General features: G+C 54.1%; 1 protein-coding gene across 1 annotated transcript; it reads right to left on the bottom strand.

The window, feature by feature from the left end:
* Nucleotides 1-907: 907 nt before the first annotated feature.
* FGF19 (fibroblast growth factor 19) lies at nucleotides 908-5,972 on the bottom strand. Its single transcript, XM_072792027.1, has 3 exons — nucleotides 5,732-5,972; nucleotides 5,255-5,358; nucleotides 908-2,362 (listed from the first exon to the last, which is right to left on the bottom strand). Exons 1-3 carry the CDS (start codon nucleotides 5,970-5,972, stop codon nucleotides 2,048-2,050), a joined length of 660 nt encoding a protein of 219 aa, XP_072648128.1. The 3' UTR covers nucleotides 908-2,047.
* Nucleotides 5,973-18,026: the final 12,054 nt, after the last annotated feature.

Here is an 18,026-nt window from a genome sequence, read left to right on the forward strand (position 1 = left end):
TCAAGAGTGAGGCGGCATCATGACAAACAAGCGGTGGAGGGTCAACTCTGGAGGTCCTGGGCACGTCCTCAGTGTGCATGACAGCTTAGAGTGGGGTGTCCTTGCAGGGGACATGGGAGACGCCTCATGAAATAGCCTCGGTAGACGTTCACAATGATCTTCAGCAGAGTAACTGACATAACTGCACAGTACCTCCCAGGTGATGGGGTGAACTGGACCATTGTCCACACCAGGCACTGCGTGGCTGCTCCCGTCATTACTGCTCTCTCCATCCTCATCCCATATTACAGATGAGGAAATCAAGGCTCAGAAAAGCCCATGATTTTCTCTAGAATGAACAGCCAGTTGGGGAATTTTGCCTAAAGACATGCAGCAACTTCTTCCGCAATTTGTGGTTGTCATAATGAGGGGATGCTACTGGCATCTAGTGGATGGAGAGGCCAGGGTCACTGTTGATCATCCTAGCTCACTCAGGAACACCTGACCCCAGCAAAGAGCTACGTGCCCCCAAGTGTCAACATGCAGAGGGTGACACTACTAGCTGGGGTTTGGTTCCTACACCTGACACACCCCTATGCTGTGGCTGAGGTAACCATGCAGAGTCCTAGCAGAGGTAGTAGAAGGAAGCCTGCACCCAGGTCCACGCAGCTTCCACCACTGGGTAAACCGAATCTACTATTCGACCCACCAGAGCCTCAGCTTAGAGGGTGGTTGCAATGACTGTGAGCTTTGGCAGAAAGTGTAGTTTTAAATGCAGCAAACACCCAAAGCCTCTCCTCTGAGCTCAGCGCCAAGGTCTGTTTCCCTTCCCTCCCCTTCCCGCTCTCCCTCGAGGGCATCCAATTGGATAATGAAATGCAACTTTTGGTACAAATTGTGCTTTAATGTAGAAAACAAAAAACTCACGTACATCATAAATACAACTTGGGAGTATAAATAAAGTAAGAAAATAGAGAGATGTACATATCAAACAAAATAAATTACTCATAAATACCACGTTGTTGAACTAAGTGCTGGGGGAAGGGGCTCTCTCCCCGCTGCTTCCGCAAGTTACTGGCAAGATTCCGGGCTTGCGAATCCAACCTTTCCTGGCTTTTGAACGAGATGTGCAGGTCTACCCAAGGTGGGAGGCTGCCAAGTTCTGCTGCATAGGAAGACGTGGTGCCCAGCCAAGGGCTAGGAAAGGGGAAGGAGCCCCAGAAGCCACATCTGCTCCACTCTTCTTGGAATCCTTGGTGCTTAAGAAAGGAGGGAGCATGCCAGAGCCGCAGCGTCGCCGAGACCAGGAAGGTTCTGTCCTGAGGGGCAATCATGTGAAACCCACACGTCCAGAGATGGGATCCTGTGGAAACCTGCATTGTGATGGCAAGGGCTGCTGGGGCTGTCCTCGTGTCCTGTCCCTCTCAGTAGGTGCCCATTCATTTAGGGGAATCAGCCTGAGCCTTAGCAAATGTTGGCTATGTGCAGGGCACTGGTGGTCAAGGTGGGGGGGGCAGGCAGACTGCCAAGTAGTCCGATGAAGGTGATCTATCCCAGAACCAGCCGTAGTGGGGAGTTCTTAAAAGTTTTCCCGGGCTCTGGGTTCTCCCAGTTCCTGAAGCCTGGTGAGGTATGCCCATGCCCGGTCAGTTCTGTCCTGGTAAGTTTTCACAAAGCTGATCACCTATACGTGAGTTTAAAATGACCGCTTTTTTCCTGGCTGCCCCTGCTAGAAATGATGGGAGAGAACGTTCCCAAAGGTAGTGAGTTCCCGGCCAGTGGAGGTATTCAAGCAGAATCAGGGCACCACAGCAAACTGTCCAGCAATGGCAAAGGTGCAGGGTGGAGGGCTTATGATTTTATGATCATACAAGTCTATCTGCTAGGAACTGGCATAGCCGATGGAAAACTCTGTACATGTACAAGCTCTAGATGTCTCTTCCTAAAGCTAACTGGAACACGAGCCCAGGATCGTATTTGTAGAAGCACAGCCAGAACCCACCACACGTCTGGGGTCCTGGCCTCTAAGGGCTGGGGGCAGGGGTGGGAGGTCAGGCCACAGCCCCACTTATTTTTGGAAACTGGGACTCTTCACTAGTCCAATTTTGGTGGCGATCCCAAAAGGGTCCATGCTGTCTGTTTCCAGGGATGCAGAAAACCCGTCAGACTCCACATGGTCTTCCAGGTCCCTGGGCTCTGTTGGGCTCCCGGGCAAGATAGGTAAGAAGTGGGACAGGGGCAAAAAGCCCCTGCCCTTGTAGAGCTGCCTCTGTTTGGCACTACTCAGAGAGATGGGGAGATGGTGCTTCTTGGACCAGTACACATTGTAGCCATCGGGACGGATCTCCTCCTCGAAAGTACAGTCTCCGGCGGAGTACTGAGGCTGTGGAGAAAACAGGCAACCATGAGCACCAGTGGGAGCCCCCTGGTGCTCCAGAAGCAGCAGAGAAAACGGGCACTGGTGAGCATTTGTGCTACATGTTGCCACTTGGGTCCACATGATGAGCCGTGTTTATCTGTGTGTGTAGTTATACATAGCATAACGTACGTGTTTATATATGTAAATGTGTACTTCTATAAAGTAGGCATTACATTATATTAATAAACACATTGTGCATATGCTAATATAAAAATGTAATAAATTGGGCAGCCGGGGTGGCTCAGCGGTTTAGCGCCGCCTGCAGCCCAAGGTGTGATCCTGAAGACCAGGGATCGAGTCCCATGTCTGGCTCCCTGCATGGAGCCTTCTTCTCCCTCTGCCTGTGTCTCTGTCTCTCTCTCTCTCTCTCTCTCTCTGTCTCTCATGAATAAATAAATAAAATCTTTTTTAAAAAAAGAAATGTAATAAATTATAACATTAAAGTTACATACCGCATTATATATACTTTGTAAGTATAAATTTATACATATTAATAGGTGTTTTATATGCCTTCATATACACACATACTTCAGGTGCGTATTTCATGTGTGTACTCAGTATCTGTATATACTTTTCATGGATCTTTTATATCTCTCACTAAATCATGTCACTTCTTAAACTTAGCCTTGTTCTGAGCAATATGCATCAAATCAGAGGTGCAACATGGGTGCCTCTGTCCCTCACCCTTTACAGCAAACATAGAACTATTGACATGAAAATGTCCCTGGGGTCCACTGACACTTTGGGAGACACCGCTACACTGGGTATGGTCTCCTAATCTGATCTAGGGCCCAGACTAGCGCATTGATTCCCCATCTAGACCTAAGTAACAGTGGGCCATTCTGAGGCCTTTCTGTCTGATGTCCTTGCAGGAAACCTCAGCCCCCTTGTGAGGGGTGAGGGCTCCTTCCTTCCAAGGCCCAGAGCCTTCCAGGCAGCCGGCCAGGATTATCAAGATAAAGGCAGCCCCCTCCCCCCAGACCCAGAACAGAGTCTGCACCCAGCGGGGTGGCGGGAAATGCAAGCCTACGGGATGAAAGCAGCTCCTGGGGTCCCAGAATACTGGTAGCAAAGAAGTACCAGTGGGCCAAGTCCTGTACCAAACTGGAGAAGGTCATTACCCTGGGGAAGGTGGGGACACAGAGGGCAGCCTAAGGCAGAGAGCCAGGAGGGCTGGGCGGTAAACAACCCCGTGAGGCACCCAGTCCCGTTTGTGCCCGAGCCTACAAAGGTCGCTGAACTGCAGGTGGGTGAGCGCTGTGCTGATAAGGCACTGATAAGGCTCAAGTCTAATGAAGCAACAACATACCCAGCTCCCGCACTGCGATAGAGCCACCAGACAGCGACGGGAAATGCAAATTGATAAATAAACAAGAGAATTAAAAGCAAATGGTGGTACCCTTTTACTCTGCTGGTCCTTTGGGAGAAACTAGCACCCATGCTCTTCTCTAAACAGAAAAGGAAAGGATTTCGAATTGCTTGGAGAAAGTGGAATTTGTTTAAAAACAACAACAACAACAAAACAACCTCCGTTTTGGTTAAGCCATGCCCACGGGATCAAGGGACAGAACAGGATTTCGGGGGAAGCAACCTTCCCCCCCTCCAAGTTTGGACTAGATTGGTGGGTTAGACCCCTCTGCGCCAGCACGACCTCCAGCATTTCCCCTGCCCATCCTCACCCCGCCCCCCGCCCCCCCCCCCCATCCCAAGTAAATGTCCCGATAACAAAAGTTGCCACTGCGGGTTTGGAGAGTGGCTTTGGGTGTCAGCTTTCAGCGAGCTGACCACCTCCTTTCTTTCCCTCCGTTCTGGTCCTTTCACGCAGGACTCTGCCATAAAACCTCAAACAGTCACTCTGGATAAATGGAATAAACCGGCCCCAGAGCCACAGAACAACTGGGACACACACACAAAAAGACTGGCGCTGCCGGGAGGCCCGGCGTCTGCATCTTTCCTGGGGGCGGGGCCACCCCCGGAGGCGCGGTCTCCCGCCCCCTCGCCCCGCTCCGGCAGCCGCGCCCTCCGCCCAGCGGGGCTGCATTGAGGCCCTGCGCCCGGCCGGGACCTCACACAGGCTCCTCTGTGCGCCCGGGGGCGCGGGAGGGGCGCGGGCTCCCTTTGAACTCCCAGCCTTTGTTCCCGGAGACCGAGACCCAGCTTCCGCACACTTCCTGCCCCGAGACCTCGAGGGTCACCTGGGCCTTCCCGTCCCGTTTCCCCGCAGCACCCTCCCCCAAAAGCATCTGCGGCACAGGTGAGCGCTCCACGAGGGCAAACAAGCCCCTGGAATATTCTTGCAACGCGTCAGCAAGCACCACACTGCTTTTCTAGTAGGTAAAAATTAATGGAGAGGAAAAAAAAAAAATCACACACACACCCCCTCCCCCCGCCCCAAATGTAATTTTTTCTGACTTATTGGAAGGTTGGTTTAAAAAAAAAAAAAAAAAGTCCAAGTGACTATACTTTCTCATGCTTTCCTTTTCTACCGCGGGGAGGGAACCGGCGGCGAGGACCACACACGCGCAGGCCCAGATTGAAATGGCCCGAGGTGGGTTTCACTGTTTCTTGTCAAAGAAAGCCGAGGACAGCGTCTCCTCTGTCCCCCTGGGCCGGCCCTCGGCTCAATAGGAAATGCAAAGGCAGCTCTCACCCCTTCTCTGGCCACCAGCCGTAAACTTGCGTAGAAACCCCCCCACACTTCAGCTTCATCTGTCCCCTCGCGGTCTTCCCTCCCGAGCTCCCCCGCCGGACCCCACGCAGAAAGCGAGGAAAGCCTGGGCTCGATCCAGCGCGCCCCCCTCCCCTGCGGGGCCCCGCCCGGGGGCAGGCGGAGGTCCCCCCGGCGGAGACACCTACCAGCCCTTGCATCCTGCCGTCGGCGCCCATGCAGAGGTACCGGCCGCTGTGCACGCCCTTGATGGCCACGGTCCGCAGAGCGACCGCCCTCATCTCCATCAGACCTGGGGTCGAGGGAAGCAGAAAGAAGGCTGCAGCCGGGACCCGCGGGGCCCACAGCACGTGGATGCGGTGCGTGCACAGGCCCGTGCCCTCCCCCACCCCACCCCACCCCACCCCTCATGCATTCTGGGACCCTGGGGAGGGAATGGGACGCCCAGGTGCCAAGATCTGGGGTTCCCGGGAAGCGGGGGTCCGCGGGAACCGAAGGGGACAAGCGAACACTAACGCGTGGGTGCGGTGGGTCCACGTGCGGGCGCCCCCCCCCCAGCTCCCCGCGCTGTCAGGGGCCCGGGGCAGGGAGCAGACGCGGAGGTGCCAACGTGGGGTTCCCGAAGGAGGTGAAGGGAAGGGGCACCGGGGCGAGTGGGCACTCACTGTGCGCGCTCTGGCCCCGCGCGCAGTCCACCCCGCCGTCGGCGCGGATGCGCAGGAAGCAGCTGGAGAGGCCGTGGGGGCCGGCGGTGTACAGGTGCCGCAGGCGGATGGGCTCCCCCCAGCCGTAGTGCACGTGCGGCCCCGCGTCGGAGAAGGCTAGGGGGCGCCCGGCTGCGGCCAGCCAGAGGCCGGCTAGGACCAGGGCGCGGGCCACCGCGCACCGGCTCTGCGCGCGCCGCATGGCACCTCCGGGCTCGGGGCTCGGGGCTCGGGACGCGGTTCTGGCGGCGAGGGCGAGGGCGCGGGCGGCTGGGCGGCAGCAGGGCCGTGCGTGCCGGGGCGGGGTGCGTCCCTCGGGCCGGCGGTGCGCTCCGGGCGCCCGGGCGCTCAGCGCTCCTGCTCCGACGGCGCGGAGGCTCGAAGCCAGCGGCCTTATATAGCGCGTCTTACCCGCCCGGCGGGTGGGTGCCCGCGACACCCGAGCATTTCTTATCAGGATTGCATCAGCCCTCCGCCCCCCGCACACACCCACTCACACCCCGCCTCCTGCCCCAGCCCCTCCCCGGACCCCGCCCGGGTGACCCCGCCCAGGCCTCCCGGATCTGGGGGAGGAGGAGGCCCCGTTTCACCGGAGGGTTCGGGGGGCCCCTCCCCGCCGCGCAGTGGTGGGGACGGGGGCCAGGTCGCTCTCAGCTGGGAGAGTTTGATTTTATAAAGCAATAAAGGAGACAACGCGTCCCCGCCCCCTCGCCTCCGGCTCCCCCAGGGAATGCGCTCCCCGCGGGGCGCTAGCAGGAGCGGGGAGCAGGCACCCCGTGACCAGAGACTGAGGCACCGACCTTTGCATCCCTCGCCCCCTGTCCGGAGAAGCGTCGCCTCGGCTTCGGGGCGCTCTCCCCTTAAAAGCCCGCATCCACTCCCTCCCACGACGGTCCCAACCGTCATATCTCCAGATGTAAAGCCGTCCATTAGAATTTCCCCCTGCCGCTCGGACTAGCTCACGTCGTCCTGGTCTTATGGTCTCGCGATCCCGGCCCCCCTCCCGCCCCTTTACCCCAGTAAATTGCCCCCCGACGGGGGGCCGGGCTCCAGTCCCGGGACGAACAATGGGGAAGTGGCGCGCGGCGAGCGCTAGATGGCGCTTCGGCCCCGGCTTCGGCCTCTGCCCGCAGGGCCCGCGGCCCCGGAGCTGCAGCCTGGCGGGGCGGGGGTCCTAAGGCGCCGCTCGCGGGCGCAGGGACGGCTCGGCCGCGGCGGACGGGGACTCTCGGACTTCCCAGCTCGGGCCAGGCGCGGCGCGGCGCGGGGAGGCTTATGTTTGGGGTGCCTTTTGTCGTTGGTCTGGTCCTCGGGTCTCTGAGTCCTCCCGGGGCCAGGACGCCCCCTCCCCCGCCCCGCCCCGTGTCTTGGGGGGATTGGGGGAGGAGAGGTCGGGGAGGGACAGAGCAGCAGTGAGAGGCGATGCTGAGCTGGGGGTAGGCACCAGGCCGGAGATTGGGGCTGCTTGGTCTAGTGGCACCTGCAAACCAGACTTTCTCCAAGGATGCTCAGAAAAGGGAAAAAGCATCCAGAGAATGCCCTGGCTGGCCGGAGAGGGTCCTCCTGGGGACCTTGGGCTCCACACTGATTCTTTCTCATTTCTTCTCCAGACCTCACCCCCGACCCCCAAATCCTGGGTGTGGAGCCCCAGCAGGCCAGTTTTGGGGGAAAGCCATGCTGTCTCAGCGCAAAGGCAATGGGCGGGCAAGCAGTGGAGAGCGGGGAGAGAAATCAGGGCCAGACCTAATGAATTTCAATGAGTAAAGGCCATGTTCATACCCAGTCAGTGACTGGCGTTAATGACGGAGCGTGCAGAAAATGTCACCAGGAAAGGCTTTACAAAAAGACATCATCTCAAAGGCTTTATAGACCAGGACCCCCACGCTGCGTGTCTTGGTTCAGAAAGCCACGGCTTCTGTTAAATCTAATTACTTCCCCCCTGTGGCTTTAAATCGACAGCGGCTCCTATTAAACTTAATTACCCTCCCCTGCAGCTTTCGTTTTAAAGATCCTGGATAAATGTGGGGCACTGAGGAGGATGGCAGAGGCTGCAATGGGGGCCGCACCCAGGATCGGTCTGGGGGCAGGGAACACCAGCCTCTGGCCCCACCCGTGCTCTTTTGCTGCCCTTCCCATGGACACAGTGGAAGGACAGTGGCCACTGTGATCTCGGAGCTCAGGAAGGTGGTAAAGGCAGCAGCTTCCTATGCCCAGGCCCTGTTCTAAACACATTATGGGTGTCCTCGGCTTTAACCCCTATAAGAACCTCCATAGTATTCTATCCCCACTTCTTTGAATAGCTAGGAGAGGAGGGCCCCAGAAAAGTGGCACCCAGCCTTCAAGTAGTGGACCTGGAATTGGAACCCAGGCCATCAAGCTTGTAAATCCAGGCCATGCCTCCTCTCTGAGAGGTGCTGTGGCCTCCAAGCAGGGGCTCGGGCTTTAGGATCGGATTCTCTCCACCACAAATCCTCGCCTGGGCTCTCCGTGGGCAGGTCATGGACCTGCTGGGCCTGTTGTCTCCTCATGCTTGCTTTGAGCCTTGTCCTGGGGTCACATGGGAGAGTGGACCTAAGGTACCAGATATGGTTCATGAAGAGTGACGGCCATCCACTAAGAGTTGATGGGGTACTAGCATTACATAATCACAGGGTGCTCTGAAAGTTTGGGTGATTAATTCATACTATCAGGAAACGAAGGTGTGCAGAGTTGTCCAGACAGGCAGCAAGTGTTTGCTCCCAGCCGGGCTGAGCTAGGGGCCCTGGGCAGGTCTGCTGGTCCCCCTGGTGTGCTCCTTGGAGGAAGACAGGAGGAGCAGGGGAAAGGCGGTCCTGGCCAGCAGGGGGCGCTGCGGTTAGCACTCTAGGTGAGAGCTGCTCAGGAGGGCGAGGAACCCAATAAGGGCTCCCAGCCCTGCAGCCACCAGTATGCTGGGATGGGATGATCTGGATTTTTCTGGTGGTGACTGAACCCGGTGACCCGCCCCGGTGAGATTTCATTCACTGAGTGGAGGGCAATTGGAGCAAGAGTCCAGGTCACCCTCGCTGCCCCACTCAGCCCACCCAGGGCCCAAGGGCTCTCAGGCAATGGTGACCAGAAGTGCCTTGCTTGGCAGCTTCCTTCTGGGTTCGATGTTAGCTGGGATCTTTTGTGTTTTGTATTGTTTTTTTTTAAGATTTTATTTTTTCATTTGAGGGAGAGAGTACAAGGAGGGGAAGAAGCAGACTCCTCGCTGAGCAGGGAGCCAGACATGGGGCTCAATCCCAGGACCCCAGGATCATGACCTGAGGCAGACGCATAACCGCATAAGCATAACCGACTGAGCCACCCAGGTGCCCCCAGCTGGGATCTTTTGAACTGCCCTAAACCCTTATCCTGGGGCCACCCTCTCTCAACCCAAGCTTGTCTGAATTGTTCTTGATGGTGGCAAATGAAAGATTTTCATTGTTTCTAAACGCACATCCCAACAGCTAAGAAAATCTTGTTCCGGTTCGCTTCCAGTCTTTGCATTATGAAAATAGTTGTTTTTCTTTTCACTTTATGGCTAGAAATTTACGTTACAATGTCAAACATGCCTTCTTAAGTACATAAGCACCTCCTCAAGCCCATCCCAAATCCCCTGCCCCCGCCCCACAGTTGAGCAGTTCCTTGTAATTACAGAAACTTCTCGGTGGTGGTAAAAATCTTCATCAAAAAGTAAGAAGTGGCAAAACAGGCCTGTGACAGAAAGGACTATGAATACTTGGGTTAAGGGAAGCCACTGGTTCCTGGCAGAACCAAGAATGGAACTCAGGGACACTGAATCAGTCCAATATGTTTGCTAGAATCTGCTAGAACATGCATCATTTCCCCCAAAGCATTCGGTGTCATCAAAACCCATTTTTCCCCTACTAGGATCATTATTCTAAAAATAAAAGACACGGCACCCCACTAGCCCAGAAATGGGCAGAAGCCATATCAGAGGGGAAAAAGGAAGACTTCTCTGAGCCTCTTTATTTGTAAAATAGCAAAAGGATTGCTTTTAACCTCCAAATGAGTTAATGTGAGAATTAGCAAAGATACCTCCATCAATGGAGAGATAAATACTCATATAGAGACCGCCTGGCATACGTGGGTGCATAACAGAAGGGGTAGCTATTGTTATTTATTTAAAGGCTACTCTCGCTATCTTTGCATTTTAAAATAACGGCAACCCTAGAAAAAGACAAATCTGGTCTATAGTGACAAAAAGCTCATCAGTAGTTGCCTGAGGCAGGAGATAGGCGTGGGGATTACCAGAAAGGAGCCAGAGGAAGCTTTCTGGGATGATGGGGATGTCCTTTTTCTCAATTGAGGTGATGAGTAATAGGCAATGACATTTGTCAAAACTCATTGAATGGTGCCCTTAAAATTAGGGTGCATTTTAAGTTGTGACTCAATGAAGTGGAGTTTGAACATTTTCTTTCTTTCTTTCTTTCTTTCTTTCTTTCTTTCTTTCTTTCTTTCTTTCTTCTTTCTTTCTTTCTTTCTTTCTAAAGATTTTATTTATTCACAAGACACACAGAGAGAGAGGCAGAGACATAGGCAGAGGGAGAAGCAGGCTCCCTATGGGGAACCCTATGTGGGACTCCATCCCAGGGTCCCGGGATCATGAGCCTAAGGCAGACACTCAATCACTGAGCTACCCAGGCACCTTGAGTTTGAACGTTTTCATTGCAAAAGTGGTATTTGTTTGTGGTTGAAAATTTGGAAACTACAGAAAATCGCAATGGGGGCAAGTTTAAAACCTGGAATATTATGACTGCATTATGAGCTACTGTTTCTATTTGGGTAAATTTCTTCCTCAGACTTTTAAAAAATACGTATGTATCTTTAAAAAAAAACAAAACACCCACAGCATTTGAATTATATTTTCCTTTCTCTCACTTACCGTCTCCCAGGACATTAAACCCCTTTTACAGCCCTCTTGGATCCCAGCAGATCTGAGTGGGCTACTGTGAGGGTCTGGTCTGTTCCCCAGGGCTGGACATTTAGGTTGTTTCCCGTCTCCTCTCCCACATCACGTAGGGGAGGAAATCCTGGAGACACATCTCACACCTATCCACTTTCAGAAGGGGGATTACCAGGCTCTGTGGTCTCTCTTCCCAGGTAGGTCCCAGTCCAGGTACAAACGCTGGATTAAGGTGAGATGTAGCCGTTTGCTACTGGAATTTGGGAAACGACCCTTCTCTATCCACACTAAGGGAGGTACAACTTCCTCCAGGCTTCTTCAGGTGAGTCTGACACTATGTTTAAGTCACAGCCAACCAAGGGGCACAGGAGCTGGGATTGGAAGCTTCTTTGGCTGCCAGTTCAGACTCCCACCCCACCCCAGGACCTGAGGCCCACTCACTGGCCCAGCCCCTCACCCCCGTCCACCTCCCCACCCCACCCCCATTGGGCAGGGTGTAGGTGAGGTTGTGCCTTACTTTATCATATGTGATACAGGAGCTGGCAGTCTTTCCTGGGACAGAGGAACTCCTCACAACATGGCTGTAAAGCTGATTTCTGCCCATGAATTCTGCTCATCAAAGCAGCCATGTGTTCCAATGGAAAATAGTTGGACCTGTCAGTGTGTCAATATCTAAGAATGCAAGAACATGGCAAATGTCACCCCGTTAAAGAAAAAAAAAGGTAGCTTAATGAGAAAACATGAACTGTGCTAACAGTGATGTCTCTAAAAGCCATCACATTAAAATATTGATCCTGGAAGGTCCTGGAGTCACTGAGCGGAAGCACTCCTGACGTGGTGGCCCCTGGCCAGCAGGACAGCCAGATAGCAACCCGTTGGGGTGCTGCTGGGGCTCTGTGGGCTCTGCTCCTCACACAGCTGGCAGGTGTTTCTCCATACGGTTATTGCCCTGCCATCTGCCTCCTCCCCAAACGTGTTTCCGTGGAGGTGGCGAATGTGTCTGCTCAGTTTGCAGCCGTGTCCTCAGTGCCTTGAGCAGAACCTGACACGTAGCTGATGGTCAAGAAAAAGTGCACCGATCATTTAAAGGAAACCAGGAGGCGTTGACGTGGCTGTGAATGTGCTGGATTCTTCCGTTTGTCTATCCTTCCCTTGCACGTTCTGTCCATCCTTCCTTCCACCCTGCCCTGGCTTCCCTGGCCGTATTCATCATTCACCGATCTGCCAACACTTTCTGAGCACTTCTGATGGGTCAGGTCTCATGCATCAGACCTTCTCTTGGCCTGTGATAGCCCAGAGGCAGGGCTCCCAACCCAACCGGAGGGGTGTACCTGGGGCACCCGGTGGTGCACACAGGGAAGGTTAAGGTTGGCATTGCTGTTGCAGGATCTGCAGGACCGCCAGGGCCAACGGGAGTGGCAAAAACAAGAACTCTCTCTAGAAGTCCTTCTCCCCGAAGACTGGCCCCGGGCACCATAAGCATATTTCAGGAACACTTCCAGACGAAGCCATATCCACTCGCGTTTTCCTCTTGGAGAGGAGTCCGTGGGAGAGAGCACCCCGCCAGTGCTGGCAGAGGGAGGGCAGCGACTTTCACCCTGGACCAGGGCCAGTCCTCCTGCGTCACTCACATCTAAGACCTCACCTCTGGAGAAGGGTCTGCCCAACAAAGTCATGTCCCATAGACTTCCTGCAGCAGCACCAGGCGCCAGCCATTGACCCATTTGGCAGACGAGACACCAAGGCACACGAAGCCAGGCTGGCAGTAAGGAGCTGACAGGTAAGGAGCTGAGTGAGACTCCCCACCCCACGCCGGGGACAGCACACCTCCCACTTGCCCCGCTGCCCTCCAGGCCTGGGCAGAGACGGGCAGGCAGGACCGATACTCCCGGAGGCAAATCACGGGGCAGTGAACTAGGGACTCCAGGTCATTTTACTGATTCTGGGGTTGCGCAGGACCTGGAAGGTGATTTCTTAGAAACCCCAAATTAGCAAATGAACAAAAATAAGAATCAGAGAGGGGGAACGACATTCAGCCTTGTGGGCAGCAGAAAGGGGACCAGAACACATTCTATTACAGCAATATCCCCTTCCCTCCCAGAACATCACAGAGTCCAGCACGTTTGATTTGTTATAAAATCTTTAAAAAAAAAAAAAGAGAGAGAAAAAAAAAACCCTACATGCTGATGGTTCCTTATTTAAAACACCTGCTGGGACACCTGGGTGGCTCTGTGGTTGAGCATCTGCCTGACTCAAGGTGTGATCCCGGAGTCCCACATCGGGCTCCCTGCATGGAGCCTGCTTCTCCCTCTGCCTATGTCTCTCATGAATAAATAAATAAAATATTTAAAAATAAATAAAAATAAAAACACTGGCTTGAGCAGACTGGCCATTCCAGGGGGCTGGGGAGGGATGCCTGGGGACTGACCAATGGGTTCACAGGTAAGAACTGTCTTTTTAGGGTGGCAATGAAGGTATTAAATGCCACGTTGAATTTTATGCTTTACAATGGCTAACACTGGGGGCACATGACTGGTTCAATGCGTGGAGTGCGATTTTTGATCTCAGGGTTGGGTTGTGAGTTCAAACCCCACACTGGGTGTAGAGATTATTTAAAAACAAAAAAAGGGGGTGTCCCTGGGTGGCTTTTGATTTTGGCTCAGATCATGAGATCAAGCCTGTGTTGGACTCCACACTCAGTGCAGAGTCTGCTTGAGATTCTTTCTCTCCCTCTTCCTCTGCCCCTCACTGCCCCCATGTGCTCGCACGCTCTCTCTCTCTCTCTCTCAGATAAATAAATCCTTTTTAAAAATAAAAAATAAAATTTAAAAAATCTTTAATAGATTAAAAATAGTTAACACTAGGTTATGTGAATTTCATCTCAATTTTTAAAACAATAACAAGGAAGTAAATTGCTACAAAGGCCATCACTGAGACCCTTGGGGATATTGAATATGAGCTGTTATTGGCCAGTTAACACCTGTGTGGTTAATTTTCCTGGGCTGGATGCCCAAATCATGGTTACATAGGTGTCCTTGCGTTGTGGAGTCACACGTCCGAGTATTGACAACTGCCTGGTACCGATTTGTGGCTTATGGCTAGTGGCAGGCATTGTGGTTTGCAGTCCACAGTCGGGGTCCCCAGCCTCCGTCCTGGGGAAGCTCCACAAGAGTGCCGTGAATGCATGTGGTCACTGTCATCCATCCCATTTTCCAGAGCAGGAAACCAAGGCTTGGGAGGCTGCGCGGCCCACCCACAGCGGCAGCACCAAGTAGGGTGTGGAGAAGAAGTCTGGCTATTTTGGGTCTTTTGGGGCGTGTCTCTTAGATAAATGGGAGTCATGTTGCATCCTTGATGTCACAGGCAGAGGACATATTTTCCAAGGCAGTTATTCCCCTGGAGAATGACCCCAAAGTCTTGTCATTCCCTCAGGAACACTCCCCGCCCCCCCCATCCTACTCTGTGTGAGTAGATAGTGACTCAGTCTTTTGTCAGTTGGTAGTTTCCTTTGGGTTATAAGTAATGCCTGCTTTTTCTTAATGGGAAATGATCTGTATAAAGTCAGTAGTTGGTCTCATTCTGCGTTGGGAACTCAGCACCGTATTTGAAGTGGCTGCCCTTGTATAGGACCTAACGGAACAGCCCTGCGCCTGGTTCACAGGGAACAGCCCTTTTGGAAACAAAGAGAGTAGTCCAGCTCCAGCCCAATGTGCTAGAACATTCTGCAGTTTTGTTACCGATGATGGTCACCACTTGGCTGAATGTGCCTGCTCTAGGCCAGACCTTGTGTGTGTGCATGTGTGTGCACCCATGAGTGTGCATGCGTGCATGTGCATGCCAGTGGACCCTCATAAGCATGTGCGCATGTGCGTGAGTTTGAGCACGTGCCCAAGTGTGTGTGTGGATGAGTGCGTGTGTGCCTATGATGTGTGTGCGTGTGTGACCTGTGGGTCTCCCAGAGGCCTTTCTGAGGGTCCTGTCCCCATTGCACAGACGAGTAAATGAAAGCTCAGAAAGGACCCTGTCCCCTGGCAGCACTTACTATGATTGTCATAGAGCGACGTTCACAGGCCGTTCAGGGTTTCCCTCTGCCCGGGGTCGGTAAGCTCCGCGGTGGGGGGTGTGGAGGTCCTGGTCATTGCCCTTGCCCCTCGGGCCCCGCACAGGCTGGGCAGGTAACTAATTGCACGATTCACATGGGTTAAGGAAGGAGGACAGGAAAGTGTTGGCTTCAGCCTTTGGCGCTTCCAGCCCTGCCTTTCCAGCAGGTCAGCAGAGACCAGAGGTATTTCTGTTTTGAGGCGTTTAGACAGATGCTCGGGGCTCAGTTCCGGCTAGGGTTTCTGGCCGCACATACCACAGACTGAGGGGGTTGGAGATTCCTTCTAAAGGCTCCTGCTGTGTGCCTTGGGACCAGCACCCGACCCGGCTTCCCAATCTAGGAAATGGGACGAGACTCTGCGGAGGGCCGCCTGCCTGAGAAGGGAGAGGCTGGGAAAGTGCCCAAGGCCCCCCAAGGCCCAAGGTGGGCCTGGCCAGCAGGGGCTGGACACAGCGCAGGGCACCTCTGTAGGGCGGGGTCCTTAGCCCCAGCCCAGACCTCTCATGCTTAAGCTGTGATGAGGGACCTTTTCCCAAAGCCCTGTTCAGGGCTGGTCAGGACAGCAGCTCGCAGGGTGGCCTCCATTCTCTTTCTCTCACCTTACCTCTAGGTCTCCACTGGGTTGTTACAGCCCTGCCTTCCATCCCGGGGTGACCCATCAGCTCTCAGGTGATACTCCTCCCCCCGACCCCCTGTGTTTCCCCACTGTCTATAGGAGGGAGCACGTGTACAGAGGCCTGACCTAGGCTGTATGCTGCATCTCCCCAGCCCCATCCTATAGACACGGACACTGAGGTCTGGGGACAGGCAGCCAGCTGGTCCTCACCAGTAGAGCTCCAGGAATCAGACCTGGGCTCCTCTGAAGCCAAACCTGGCCTGGAAGGTGGTCAGGCATCGTGTCCACCATGCACAGGCCTCTCTTCACTGCATGCAGCTCAGTGCCAGCCTCACCATGTGCTCAGTGGCCCTTTGACAGGAATTCTAGCAACTGACCCTAGCAGTAGCCACTCCATGGCTCAGGAAGGTAGCTTCAGCTTGATCTGCAGGCAAAGCCGTGGGCTCACTCTCAGAGGTCAATGGCTAGGGCAGAAACGAACTCGATTTCTGTTCTACCCTCAGATGATTGCAGTCAGCTAGCCAGGCCGGCCTGCTTCCCTGAGGATGTTGGTAACGGGAGGTCGGGGGGGAGGTGTGCCCTTCAGACATGCTGGCCCGGCAATGATGGGGACATGTCACCAGTGTGGAAAACCTGGCCTCTTGTGGGTGGAGATTCCTCTCCCATTATCAGTCTCTGATTCCCATAATTTTGTTTGCTTTAAGGGTTTCTTCTAGAAGCTTCCACACAAGACAGTCGGAGTCACGGTATCCATCTTTCTTATACTCAGGACCAATGACCTGGAATGTGTTTATGTGACGTCCTTGGTGAAATGTGGCCAGCTCCGGCTTCCTTGCCCCTCTCTGGTGTGGAGGGCCACAGCTGGGGCACCTCAGGCAGCCCCTGAACAGCCCAGAGACCACCTGTGCCCCTTGCCTCCCACCAGGTGACACAGGACTTGTTCAAGGGGTGGGGACCGGGCATTGTGTGCTCTGTGGCTTGAAATGACCCCAGCCCACCAACTGTCAGCATCTGCGAGGACAGCAGTGGCCATTTCCCAGGCACCTACTATGTGCCAGGCTTTATGTGACCCCGAGTCTTCACACCTACCGTGAGAGGGCATGGCTATTCCTGCCCAAAACCACACAGCCTGCAAGCATCGAGGCTGGGATTCGAAGTCAGGACCCTTGGACACTGGTTAGTGTCCTGGGGCTGCCCTAACAGAGGGCTGCTCACTGGCAGCTCAAACAGAAGCCAGTTCTGTCTTAGCTCTGGAGGCCAGATGTCACACGAGGATGTGCACAGGGCTGGTTCCCTCCAGATACTCTCAGGGGCGATCCTTCCTGCCTCTCCAGCTGCTGGGGGCTCCCGGCCTTGCCCCTGCAGCCTCTGCTCGGCCTCCACGCCGTCTCTCCTCTTGCCGTCTCTGTGTCAGGTCTCCCTCTCCTGGCTCTTACAAGGACACTCACCCCTGGATTTAGGGGCCCCCTGGATAATCCAGGATGATCTCATCTTGAGACCTTTCACTTAACTACACGTGCAAAGACCCCTTTTCCAAATAAAGTCACAGCCACGGGATCCAGGTGGACACACCTACCAGGGGGGACACATCGCGGCCTCCATCACTCAACACCCAACAGAGACAGCTCTTTCTTTGCCCAGAGATGGGGTGGTGGCGGCTGGCCCTAGGGAGTCCTCCCACAGAGACAGGGGAACACACTTTTGCGTAGTGGGTGCTGGTGGGAGTCCTCCGGGCAGAAGCAGCCTGGGGAGAACCAGCTGACCCAGATGCCCTTGACCTGGCCTCAGATGGTCATCCCAGCAGAGCGGCCCAGGATGCTTCCCAACTGTTGGTTCTCCAAGGCACCCCCTCCAGGCACCATGGGGCCTGGTTTCCCAGCAGCCTGGCAGGGTTGCAGAGTGCCCTCCCCAAACCCCTCCAACCTCGACCTTGGAACGCGTCATTAGCACATTCCCATCAAGAAAAACCCCGTGTTTGGATTCTGGGCCTTGGCTTCCCATTACAGGAAAAGCCTAGGGAGAGAATCCATGAGTCTAAAACCGACTGAAAAAGGCAAATGTTCAATGACAAGGAACGGGTCAAATGAGGGAGGGTCACCCGAGCACTTGTGCCGCCACCTCAAATTGTCACCGCATAAGGCTAAGTGAAAAAAACAGGGCACCAAACAAATATACAGTAAAATTTGATTGTGTAAAAACAAGAAAAGAAAAAAGAAAAGAAAGAAAATGCAAAAACATGCCCCAGAAGTACTTTATTAAAAAGTGAGAGAGGTTGAGCCTGGGTGGTTCAGTGGTTGAGCATCTGACTTCAGCTCAGGGTGTGATCCTGGGGTCCTGGGATCGAGTCCTGCACCAGGCTCCCCACAGGGAGCCTGCTTCTCCCTCTGTCTCTGCCTCTCTGTGTATCTCTTATGAACAAATAAATAAAATCTTAAAAAAAAAAGAAAAGTGAGAGAATTCACCTATTTTATTTCTTATTTTTGCGTTTCCCTGCTTTTCCATACATTTTTTACACTGGAAATGAATCCCTCTTGTCCTCACAACACAGAAGTTATTAAATCAGTCAACGATATTGTTTAGACCTCCACCCGGGGCCAGCAGACAAAGG

This window comes from Canis lupus, chromosome 21, assembly GCF_048164855.1.
Source record: "Canis lupus baileyi chromosome 21, mCanLup2.hap1, whole genome shotgun sequence".
NCBI lineage: Eukaryota > Metazoa > Chordata > Mammalia > Carnivora > Canidae > Canis > Canis lupus.